This window comes from Oncorhynchus mykiss, chromosome 12, assembly GCF_057628025.1.
Source record: "Oncorhynchus mykiss isolate SJ-2025 chromosome 12, ASM5762802v1, whole genome shotgun sequence".
NCBI classification, from domain to species: domain Eukaryota; kingdom Metazoa; phylum Chordata; class Actinopteri; order Salmoniformes; family Salmonidae; genus Oncorhynchus; species Oncorhynchus mykiss.
In genome coordinates this window covers 45,991,050-46,004,212 of record NC_143033.1, presented here as the reverse complement: position 1 = coordinate 46,004,212, position 13,163 = coordinate 45,991,050, and the positions used below count along the sequence as shown (strand labels likewise).

Below are 13,163 nucleotides of genomic sequence, written 5' to 3'. Positions count from 1 at the left end.
ATTGTTAGATTACTTGTTAGATATTACTGCATGGTCGGAACAAGAAGCACAAGCATTTCACTACACTCACATTAACATCTGTTAACCATGTGTATGTGACCAATAACATTTGATTAGATTTTGATTTTGATTATCCCTCACAGGAATGCAGAGATCGACATCCACCTAAAGGCATATCCTTCACAGAATACAGAGAGATCTATCTCCACCTAAAGGCATATCCCTCACAGAATACAGAGAGATCTATCTCCACCTAAAGGCATATCCCTCATCTCGCTCCATAGCCAATGTGGGTTGTGTCCCAATTGGCACCCTATTGCCTTTGTCTCGCTACGTTTGACCAGAGAATTGGGTGCCATTTGGGACGCACACATGGAGTTCTGCTATAACGATACGATGGTGGCTGTGTGTGTGTTGTGTGAGATGTTGTTGATATTGTAGCTCGTCTTTTTTTTATTGGAAATAACAGCAGGCTGCTCGTTAGTGGTTCTGTTCATTTCCGAGGGAGAGAAAGAGCGAGCTGGAGAGGGAGAAACAGAGAGTGAGATGGAGGAAAAGGGAGTGAGACAGGACAACTGGACAGTCTGAGCCCTGTGTTAGTCAGCAACAACATGTTTGTCACTGCAGCTTAGACATAACTACAGACATTTAACTGTAGAGAGAGGGGGAAAGACAGAGAAAGAGGGGGAGCGAGAGAGAGCAGGGGACAGAGAGAATGAAAGAATAGACAGAGACAGCGTGATGAATGATGTACAGTATTTATGTTTGCAGAGTGCTAATCTCTGCTTATAAGGACACAAGGCGAGACTCAAATGCAGACACAGGAGGCAGATGGTAGAGCTCCTATATTTATTATGACAAAGGAAGTAGGCAAAGGCAGGTCGGGGACAGGCGAGAGTTCATAAACCAGGTCAGAGTTCAAACAGTACCAGACATTAGGCAGTCTCAAGGTCAGGCCAGGCAGGGGTCAGAAACCAGATACGAGTCCAAAACAGGACAAGGGGATAGGCAGGCTGGTAGTCAGAACAGGCAGAGTGGTCAGGCAGGCGGGTTCGGAGTCAGTACAGGCAAGAGTCGCAACCAGAAGGACTAGAAACAAACAAAGACTGTTAAAGAAAGGAGCAAGGAAAACCGCTGGTTGACTTGGCAAACAAGACAAACTGGCACAGGGATATATACACTGGGGAGAGACAGGAAAAACAGGGATATATACACTGGGGAGAGACAGGAAACACAGGGATATATACACCGGGGATAATAAGCGACACCTGGAGGGGGTGGAGACAGTCACAAGGACAGATGAACCAGATCAGGGTGTGACACTGCTGGACATGTGGCCACAAATTGGACTGTTTTTTCTTTACTTCTTCATGCGTTTCAGCCAATCAGTTGTGTTGGGACAAGGTAGGAGTGGTATACAGAAGATAGCCCTATTTGGTAAAAGACCAAGTCCATATTATGGCAAGAACAGCTCAAATAAACAAAGAGAAATGACAGTCCATCACTACTTTAAGACAAAAAGGTCAGTCAATATGCCAAGAACTTTGAAAGTTTCTTCAAGTGCAGTCGCAAAAACCATCAAGCGCTATGATGAAACTGGCTCTCATGAGGACCTCCACAGGAAAGGAAGACCCAGAGTTACCTCTGCTGCAGAGGATAAGTTCATTACAGTTAACTGCACCTCAGATTGCAGCCGAAATAACTGCTTCACAGAGTTCAAGTAACAGACAGATCTCAACATCAACTGTTCAGAGGACACTGTGTGATTCAGGCCTCCACGGCCGAATTGCTGCAAAGAAACCACTACTAAAGGACACCAATAAGAAAATGAAATTGCTTGGGCCAAGAAACACAAGCAATGGACATTTAGACAGGTGGAAATATGTCATTTGTTCTGAAGAGTTGAAATTTGAGATTTTTGGCTCCAACCGCCGTGTCTTTGTGAGATGCAGAGTAGGTGAACGGATGATCCCCGTATGTGGTTCCCACCATGAAGCATGGAGGAGGAGGTGTGATGGTGAGGCGGGTGCTTTGCTGGTGACACTGTCAGTGATTTATTTTCATTTGAAGGCACACCTAACCAGCATTGCTACCACTATAAGGGCACAGGGCGAGTCCCAGATGCAGACATGGGAGGCAGATGGTTTGAGTCTCTGATATTTATTATAATCCAACGGGCAGGCAAGAGAATGGTCGTGGACAGGCAAAAAATCATAAGGTACAGAGTGGCAGGCAGGCTCGAGGTCAGGGCAGGCAGTATGGTCAGGCAGGCGGGTTCAGAGTCAAGGCAGGCAAGGGTCAAAACCGGGAGGACTAGCAAAAGAGATAAGAAAAGGCAGGAGCACAGAAACACACGCTGGTTGACTTGACAAGATGAGTCGAACTGCCAACAGACAAACAGGGAACACCGGAATAAATACCCAGGGACTAATGGGAAAAACCAGTGACACCTGGAGGTGGATGGAGACATTCACAAAGACAGGTGAAACAGATCAGTGTGTGACAACCACAGCATTCTGCAGCGATACGCCATCCCATCTAGTTTGCGCTTAGTCCCACTATGATTTGTTTTTCAACAGGACAATGCACACCTCCAGGCTGTATAAGGGCTATTTGACCAAGAAGGAGAGTGATGGAATGCTGCATCAGATGACCTGGCCTCCACAATCACCTGAACTCAACCCAAGTGAGATGGTTTGGGATGAGTTGGACGGCAGAGTGAAGGAAAAGCAGCCAACAAGTGCTCAGCATATGTAGGAACTCCTTCAAGACTGTTGGAAAAACATTCCAGGCAAAGCTGGTTGAGAGAATGACAAAAGTGTGCAAAGCTGTCATCAAGGCAAATGGTGGCTACTTTGAAGAATCTAAAAAATATATATATTTTGATTTGTTTAACACTTTTTTGTTTACTACATGATTCCATATGTGTTATTTCACAGTTTTGATGTCTTTATTATTATTCTACAATGTAGAAAATAGTACAAATAAAGAAAAACCCTCGAGTGAGTCTGTGTCCAAACTTTTGACTGGTACTGTATGTGGCATTTAGGTGTGTTTACCCTCCACTGGACGCAACACACAATATTACATGATGAGTGTTAGGCTACAAATTGATGCAACGTAACACAGTGCGCTGGCACAGTGTATGTTGGTGCTCAATTTATCCTACATGACTGGGACATGAAAGCCTTGATGATGTGCAAATCCCTCTCTGCTTCAGGAGAGATGGAGAATGAGAGTTACATAGAGTTGCGAGACAGTAGTGGTTGGTTTTAGCGTGTTCGCTTCCAGCGTGTTGACACATCTACACGTAGTTGTTATGTCTCACGGTTTGTAGAACAAATGGAGGAAGAAACTCAGAAGGCATCAAAGCCGGAGTTTTCTCTCTCTCGCTCTTTCTATCTCACTTTCTTCCTGTCCCTCTCTCCCTCTCCTCTACATCTTCTTCTTCAGCCCTAGGTGTTCACAAGCTGCAAAGAGAGGGACTCCCAACAACACTGGAACTCTACGAAAAAAAATAAGGCTGTCAAACCCAGCGTAGCAACAATAAAAGAACCACACAAAAAAAAACATGTTTATCTGTTCCCTTTATAATGGAACAGTTCAAATGCTTTGAACACACTTTTTAACCATGTGCCGTTCTTTCATTTAGGCACTCGCCGTGCACGAAGACGTCAGCATAACAGTTGATTATGGTGTGTTTTTTAAGCACACACAAACACACACACACCGCAAGGCACAAGCAATTATAGCATCAGGGCTCGAGACACCAAGGCGCCTTAAGCAGAAACTGCAGTGTGTATGTAAAGACTTATAACACACAGCTTTTTATATTAAAGCCGGTGTGTTTGTCTCCTAAAGGTCATATCTTATCACAATACCCACTGGTTTATTAGCAGATAGAGAGAGAGAGAGAGAGGTGACGAAAGGAGGTAGAGAGACTCATTAAACTAGAAATCATTTAAGATGGAAATTTGATATTTTGTGGATGTTTTGGGTAGTTGTTATTCCATAGGCAACACAGGGCTTCTCTTGTAGGGATTTGAATGGGTTGGTGAACTATCTGCAATGTCTCTCTCTCTCTACCACTGTCTGCTTTCTGTACTCGCCATCTATTCTTACATGCACCATTTCTCCCTTTTAAGAGATTCAAATGTTTAGTAAATTAATTTAGTAACTAACTTATTTCTCTTTCTCTCTCTCTCTCTCTTCCCCCCTTCCATACCTCTTCCACAGTCTGCTCACAGTACTCGCGGGGCGTATTTGCCATCTTTGGCCTGTACGACAAGCGCTCGGTGCACACGCTGACGTCGTTCTGCGGGGCGCTACACATCTCCCTCATCACGCCCAGCTTCCCCACCGAGGGAGAGAGCCAGTTCACGCTGCAGCTTCGGCCCTCCATCCGCGGAGCGCTGCTCTCGCTACTCGATCACTACGACTGGAACAAGTTTGTCTTCCTCTACGATACGGACCGGGGTAAGTACTTACATTTGTGTGTGTTGATGTGTATGACGTTTACCTTTTTTTTTCTTTTTTTGAATTTTTAGCCCCTTTTTCTCCCCAATTTCATAGTATCCAATTATTCGTAGTTACTATCTTGTCTCATTGCTACAACTCCCGTACGGGCTCGGGAGAGACAAAGGTCAAAAATCTTGCATCCTCAGAAACACAACCCAACCAAGCCACACTGCTTCTTAACACAGCGCGCATCCAACCCGGAAGCTAGCCGCATCAATGTGTCGGAGGAAACACCGTGCGCCTGGCGACCTTGATTAGCGTGCACTGCGCCCGGACCGCCACAGGAGTCGCTGGTGCGCAATGAGACAAGGATATCCCTACCGGCCAAGCCCTCCCTAACCCGGACGACGCTAGGCCAACTGTGCGTCGCCCCACGGACCTCCCAGTCTTGGCTTGCTGCAACAGAGCCTGGGCGCGAACCCAGAGTCTCTGGTGGCACAGCTGGCGAAGCGATGCAGGCCCCTGACGTGTACCTTTTAAGTCTTAATGCAATCAGGAAGTTGCTCCACTGTGTATGATTACATCATACTACTGAATTGACCTTTTAGTGTGTCACTGGCAGTGGTAAGTCATTGTAATGATACTAAATAATTTATTGGATTTATACACTGATTGTACAAAACCATACAAACACTGCTCTTTTCACCGTCATTGTAAATAAGAATTTGTTCTTAACTGACTTACCTAGTTAAATAAAAAATATATAAAAAATTAAAAATTCCCCGACAAAGACTGACCAATTGAATCCAGGTGAAAGCTATGATCCCTTACTGATGTCACCTGTTAAATCCACTTCAATCAGTGTAGATGAAGGGGAGGAGACAGGTTAAAGAAGGAATTTTAAGCCTTGAGACAATTGAGACATGGATTGTGTATGTGTGTACAAGGGGGGAATGGGCAAGACAAAAGATTTAAGTGACTTTTAAGTGTGTCAAGAACTGCAACCCTGCTGGGTTTTTCATGCTCAACAGTTTCCTGCGTGTATCAAGAATGGTCCACCGCCCAAAGGACATCCAACCAACTTGACACAACTGAAGCACTGGGGTCAACATGGGCCAGCATCCCTGTGGAACGCTTTCAACACCTTGTAGAGTCCATGCCCTGATGAATTGAGGCTGTTCTGAGAGGGTGCAACTCAATATCAGGAAGTTGTTCCTAAAGTTTTGTACACTCAATGTATAGCGTTTCAAAGCTTTTCCAGTACCTCAAAGTGCTTTACATAGTAAATGGAGAGATATAAATTATATTTAAAGGTCACAGGTGTATGTTGATGTCGTAACCGTGGGGGGGGGCACATTAAATTGACTTGCGGGAAGGATTTGCCAAGGGCACCGGGTGTTGCAGGTCACTGTCCCATAGGCACTTGTAAATCGGAAAAGAGTGAATAGGTGCAATTCAGAGGCCATGGTAAAGTCACAACCATATTACTTATAGCGGTCCAATTCTTTCAGTTTCTCACGCCGTAAAGGGCCATTGGAAGGAGAAATGGAGGCTGTGCTTATTTTGATTAGAAGGGATTTATAATAGACTTAGAGATTTAGAGTGAATAACAGCACTTATGTTGTCACAAAGGAATGAGAGGCTAAGAGACAGTGGATGAGGTGCCTTTGCTTCCAGTGGAGGCGTGGGTTTGAATCCCACTTCTGACACCATGTGTGTTTCTCAATATTCATACTACCGTACTCCACACTCTCCTGCACCATTCTCCGAAGATGTTTTCTTGAGTCCGTTCTTGTGAGGACAAGAGTATGGAGAGCGCATAAAACATTACATTTGAGAAGCACTTGCACTCCCCCTACTGTATTGCCTCACCTCCCATTCACTGAACTTTCTTCCAGCCAGGACAATGACAATAGAGACGAAACAAGATATACACAAAGCATATTGTTTAACTTCATAATTATCAGCAACATGTGAATCGTAATGGTCTAACTAGTTAAACGACCAAAGGACCTTAAACTAATGTTATGCCAGGTAGATGTCAATTTTTTTTGTGGGTAGCTAGCTACCACTTCTTAATGGCTAGCTAGCCAGTTGACCCTATTGCCTTACTATGGACATACCCATTCACTGAACCTTCTTCCAGCCAGGACAATGGCAAGAGACAAAACAAGATATGCACAAAGTTTTATTTCATAACTATCAGCTAGCTATATATGAATTGTAATATTCAAGCTAACCAGATAGTTTAAAAATGACCTAAAACTATGCAATGTAGATGTCAATTCTTCGTGGGTAGTTAGCTACTAATTATTTGTGGCTAGCTAGTTAGCTAACAGTAGTGGTTAGCCAGTTCGCCCTATTGACTTACTATGGGATTGCAATCTACAGACTGCAGTGGGTATTGTAGGCAGGTAAACATGCCAAAATTAACACACAATGTATTTATTAACGTTTTCAAGATGCAATATTGTAGTCAGGCAACAAATAAGATGTGAATGGGCGACATTTCATTCCGAAGTCGGAGTTTATTTTCTCTTGCTTCAGCTCAAATAATGGTTTCAATAAATGTAGTGTCGTTTTTTTACTTGGTTGAGTCATATTTCTGTCCATACTTTTTATTGAAGCTTGCATCGATACATGCTTTGAAATGTGTACAAGCGGAGTACGCATCCGTTTCGCATACTTTGATTTGGACTCGTGCTCCGACCCTCCCATGGCTCCAGATTGCGTTCTCGTAGTATGCATATTGCGTGCTCGTGCTCGTAGTATGAGAAACACCCCATGTTATGTTTGTTCCTTGATGAATTGACAAGCTGGGGGCATAGGTTTAGCTACTTTTAATAACAAGATGATTGAGCTAGCTAAACTACATTGGTGTGTAGCTATGCAAGGCATTCTAACAATCACTTTGTGCATGGTGCGTTGCATTATGGGAACGGTAGTCTTTATTGTTAACACATATCACAGTGACACCTCTAAATGGGACTCCAGCCTGCTGCAGTAACTGTACAGTAGTAGTGTGTTAGGAGCTGGGGCCGAGACACAGCAAAGGCTTTGCTTTACAGGTCTTGGTGTAAGTGTGAGCATTCATATGTTTAGCTCCAAAGGTCATATATATTACAAAGATGTACACAATCTGCATTTAGTCATTAATAATGTGTCAGTGTAATGTGTATCTATGGCTCTTTGTATTCAGGACATCAACTACAGTCCTTAGAAATAGAATGTCTAGAATGAGAGATTATTGGTAATTATGGTCCAGATCCTGCATTGCCTACTCTGATCTATCTCAATTACCCCTGCTCTATGTGGAAACCCATACAGTGGAAGTGTGAATGGATGCTGTCCTAAAATAATGGCTGTCTGTGCTATCTGGTGGACGGGCATGTCTTGGGGCCAAAGGTGGCTACAGACCAAATCTACCAATCGATAGGCAAGTGCAGCAATGTCGGGTGCAGGGAGGTGTCCTGTCAGGGAAGTGGAATAGGGAACCGCGCTGGGGGGTAATGAAACAAAGGAAAGGATCTGTTCCAAATGGCACCATATTCCCTATTTAGTGCACTACTATTTACCAGAGCCTTGTTGGATGCAAATGGAGCCAGGCCAAAAGATGTGCACTATAAAGGGATTAGGGTGCCATTTGGAATGCAGCCCAAGTGCGAACCGGAGATAACGGGTATTCTCCATGGACGGCAGTGTCTTTCCAGGAAGCCGCTAGCGTCGCTGTAGTATTAATAGAAATTTGTTTTTTTTTCTCTCACTCTTACTCTCTCCCTCTCTGGGTAGAGGTACTGAGGTTCTTGTTCCACTAATGAGCAACGTCAGAACCAGGGTCCACAGCGCATCTTTCTCTCTTGGTCTAGAGCAGCCTTTCTGAAAGTATGGGGTTGCGACCCAAAGTGGGTTGTGGACTTGTTAATGGTGGGTCGCGACGTGTCAGAGTAAATGTCTAATTATTTCATGAATTACTGGAATTGATTTGGCCAAGTGCATCTGCGTTCTATGCTTAACAGCAATCTCTGCTCAGTTTGGCAGCTGTATGAGCGGGAGATGCTCTGTGTGCTTCACGGTTTACCAGATCTTTTTTTCTGCACTTTTCTTGAAGATCACTCCGCGACACACATGTAGTTCAAGCCATGAATTATAATGAAACGTGTATACAGTGATGAGTTTCTCTCTCTCTCATACAAACTTATGAGGAGCGCCCACAATGTGTTTTGTGCGGGGAAGTGCTTAGTAATGAGTCACATGACGAACAAATGAATAAAAGGACACGTCCTGACTCAACAGCCACAAGCCTGATGGTTAACCCAGGGAGTTCGTTCAGAACAGGGCAGAATGCTTCATGAAACAGTGCTTTGACAGTGGAAAATGAGTCAGCTAGCAAGGCATTGTTGGCATTTTATAACAGGTGATGATAAGCAGAAATAAGGGAGTACTATCTCTCATAAAAGTAGACGTGAGTTTCACTTTCAAACAATCCCCTGGCCTCATTGTACACAGTTAATAGCTAACGTTCGCCAAAGCAAGATAGCTACTGAGGAACAGTACAGATGAATATGAAAAAATGATCAGGCCTACTGTACATCTTACTGTAGAAATTATTGTTGAAAACAAGTCTAGGTTGGAACTGTTGCTGTTAAAATACAATAATTGTTATTCTTAACTGGAATAAACTGAAGCGAGGCAAACACAGTTCTAGGTTGCACATCTACAGCAGGAGGAAGTGATCTCCTGCCTGACTGAGAAAGCAGTAGATGTTCTGGCCCAGTTTGGCACCACATACCTATGCGAGTCAGGGTTCTCAACTCTGACATACTTTTAAAAAATAAGTACAGAAACAGTTTCAAGGCTGAGCATAACCTCAGTGTTGTACTGTCAAAAACGGAGCCCAGAATAGACATGCTCTCATTAGGACTGTGTGGGGGTTTTCTGGTCTACATCTGTATGATGTGATCAATCAGTTTATTCCAGTTCAGAATGAAGAAATCTGTATTGTATTTTAACAGCAACAGTTCCAACCTAGACTTTCTTTCAAACAATAATTTCTACAGTAAAATGTACTGTAGGCCTGATCATTTTTAATCTGTACTGTTACTTAGGGTTGCACTATCAACAAGCCTGTGTGTGTGTTCTGTTATTCATCTGTGTGATGTGATCAGTCAGTTTATTACAGTTCAGAATGAAAAATATTTATTGTATTTTAACAGCAACAGTTCCAACCTAGACAGATATGTAAGAGTGTTTTTAATGTGGAAAATAAACATTAATAGATATTTATATGAATATTTAATTTAATTATTTGTTTTTGTCTATATTGCATTTGTTTTAGGCATACACGATATATATGTGTGTATGTATGTATAGTTGCATATTTTCCTATGCTTGGGTCCCAGGAAAACACAGAATTTCTCATTTGGGTCCCAGGCTGAAAAAGGTTAAGAACCCTTGGTCTAGAGCTCTCTCTCTCTCTCTCTTTCCATCCCATTCTTTCTCACTCACTTTCTTACAATGTCTATCTCCCCCCCATTCTCCACTTTCTTTCTCTCTCTCGCTCTCTCTCTCTCTCTCTCTCTCTCTCTCTCTCTCTCTCTCGCTCTCGCTCTCGCTCTCTCTCTCTCTGTGTGTGTGCAGAGGTACTGAGGTTCCTATTCCACTAATGAGCAACGCCAGAACCAAGAAACGCACCGCATCCTTCTCTCTTGGTCGAGATGTCTTTCTCTCTCTCTCTAAACTATCAATAATGGCTCACCCTGTTCTCAGATGTGTTTCAACCCAGAAGGGCTGTAGCTACAGTATACCGCATACCTCATATCAGTTGAACATGACGCAAATAGCCTTTAATAACATCTTCAGTTCAAACAGTCAATACATATTCCCAAAGCATACAGTATAGTATGTACATAAGCTTCTAAACCCATAACATCCTTTTCTGGAATTTTCCAAGCTGTTTAAAGGCACAGTCAACTTAGTGTGTGTAAACTTCTGACCCACTGGAATAGTGAATTATAAGTGAAATAATCTGTCTGTAAACAATTGTTGGAAAAATTACTTGTGTCATGCACAAAGTAGATGTCCTAACAGACTTGCCAAAACTATAGTTTGTTTACAAGAAATTTGTGGAGTGTTTGAAAAACGAGTTTATCATAAGTGTATGTAAACTTCCGACTTCAACTATATGTAAACATTATTAAGTGGCATGATACTACTCCTGCTATTGCTGTTTCTACTGTTTCTGTCACAACGCCAGGTGCCTAGCTCTACTGAAGGCCTAAACATGGACTGTTGTAGCACGGTGAGAAAAGGCAGCGGCTTCACCACATGCATCGATGTCTGTACTGACACTGCAGCTGTCAAGGTGTCACCGACCAGCGTGGAGCACTGACGTATCCCGCACCCTCGTAGACCCCGTCAAACCATTTCAGAGGAATGTATTTTCCTCGTGCATTTCTTCCTTTACATTTTCTGCGTCACTTTCATCCCTGTGGACAAAGCTGGTTAAAATGACATCATTCCAACCACCTTACCATAACTGCCCATTGAGATGATAAGAATAACTGTTATCCACCTTCCTATCTATGACCCGGTAAGGTTTGGAATATCTTGCTCTAGACTTCTCCTGTACCAGCAGTACTCTACTCAGCAACCTTTTCCAATCTGCTCCTGTCTTAACTGCGTTAACTGCAGATCAGTGGAGATATATATTTTTTAAATTACCACTCTGCTTTGGAAGTAGTGAATCTGGCTTTAAACATTTGATAGATTTTTTTTGTATCTACTCGGAGTAGAATTCTCCTTCTCCTTGCAATATAGTGGAAAAGATCCCTGTAAGTTTAATATCATAGTCATGTGCTCAGCTGTGACCGTGCGAGGGGGGAGGCCCTCGTTCTCTCACTCTTTCACTCTCTTTCTTTCTCTCTCTCTCTCTCTCCCTCTCTCTCTCTCTCTCTCTCTCTCTCTCTCTCTCTCTCTCTCTCTCTCTCTCTCTCTCTCTGTCTTTCTATGTCTCTCTCTCTCTCTCCTTCCCTCTCTGTCTCTCTCCCTGTGTCTGTCTATCTCTCTGTGTCTGTCTAACTTTCTCCAATAGACAGATGTGTACCAAACAGCAGGGTCTCCAAGTCAGGATGAAGGACTCAGTTTAAAAGGTTAGGTCTCTCAGGAGTATTGTGCTCTCTCTCTCTACCCGGACTACATTCGGACCCTCTCCATCACTCTCCATCTCCCTGTAGTTTACTGCAGTAGACCAGCGCTCATTGAAAGTCATTAATTTCATATAACCACTGCCTCCTAGTGGCAGTCAATGGCAGTTTGCAACAAGGAGCGGGAGAAGGAAATGGGGGAGGGAAGGCTGTACTCTGTGCTGTTCTGTGGTGCAGGCAGGCTGCTAGTGCGATGACGCTGATTGCGGTTAGCTGCTGCTCTACACACAGCCCCGGGCTACAGATTCATCAGTTGGTAATCAGTGGCAGGAAGGCAGAAAAAAAGGTGTGTAGAAAGGCAGGCAGGCGGATAGAAAGGTGGGCGGACAAGGAGGAAGGCAGGCCTTAGCGCTCGTCTCTGGTTGGTGGGGCTGGTATAAGGGGACTGAGGCATGTGATTGCAAATAGAACAATATAGGATTTTGTATCATTACATAGAAACAAATTATTGTTGCTGCAGTGGGCTGTTATGTGTCTGCCGTAGGCCTCACTTTAAGGAGAGAGGGAGAGTCTGTGTGTGGGGAGGTCTTTGTGTGTGTGTGTGTGTGTGTGTGTGTGTTTGTGTGTGTGCATGGGGGCATGTCATTTTCTGTTCGTGTGTGTGTGTACATGTGTGTTTGTTCGTGCACGTGTGTGTGTGTGTTTCTGTGCCTCGTCTATACTCTATAAGCCTTAATGGTTGCACTTAGATTCTTTGTTGACAGGGCCTATTATGGGCTTTGCTTTCATCTCCACTGTGTAATTGCATTGATATCACTGACATGAGAAGGGAAGTTGCACCTGGTTCTCTGACTGAAATACTGTAATCACAGCCATATACAGTGGGGCAAAAAAGTATTTAGTCAGCCACCAATTGTGCAAGTTCTCCCACTTAAAATGATGAGAGAGGCCTGTAATTTTCATCATAGGTACACTTCAACTATGACAGACAAAATGAGAAAAAAAATCCAGAAAATCACATTGTAGGATGTTTTATGAATTTATTTGCAAATTATGGTGGAAAATAAGTATTTGGTCAATAACAAAAGTTTATCTCAATACTTTGTTATATACCCTTTGTTGGCAATGACAGAGGTCAAATGTTTTCTGTAAGTCTTTACAAGGTTTTCACACACTGATGCTGGTATTTTGGCCCATTCCTCCATGCAGATCTCCTCTAGAGCAGTGATGTTTTGGGGCTGTTGCTGGGCAACACGGACTTTCAACTCCCTCCAAAGATTTTCTATGGGGCTGAGATCTGGAGACTGGCTAGGCCACTCCAGGACCTTGAAATGCTTCTTACGAAGCCACTTCGTTGCCCGGCGGTGTGTTTGGGATCATTGTCATGCTGAAAGACCCAGCCACGTTTCATCTTCAATGCCCTTGCTGATGGAAGGAGGTTTTCACTCAAAATCTCACGATACATGGCCCCATTCATTCTTTCCTTTACATGGATCAGTCGTCCTGGTCCCTTTGCAGAAAAACAGCCCCAAAGCATGATGTTTCCACCCCCATGCTTCACAG

At 43.5% G+C, this 13,163-nt stretch overlaps 1 protein-coding gene across 5 annotated transcripts in view; it reads left to right on the top strand.

Moving 5' to 3' along the window:
* Positions 1-13,163, top strand: part of gria4b (glutamate receptor, ionotropic, AMPA 4b) — a 162,736-nt gene that overhangs the window by 73,738 nt on the left and 75,835 nt on the right. For all 5 annotated transcript variants that reach the window (XR_016485092.1, XM_036937640.2, XM_036937641.2 and 2 more), the window contains exon 3: positions 4,237-4,476. Coding sequence is in view for 4 of the 5 variants with exons in the window: in XM_036937640.2 (XP_036793535.1) it covers positions 4,237-4,476 (240 nt within the window). In the remaining variant the exon portion in view is untranslated. The remainder of the gene's footprint in view (positions 1-4,236; positions 4,477-13,163) is intronic.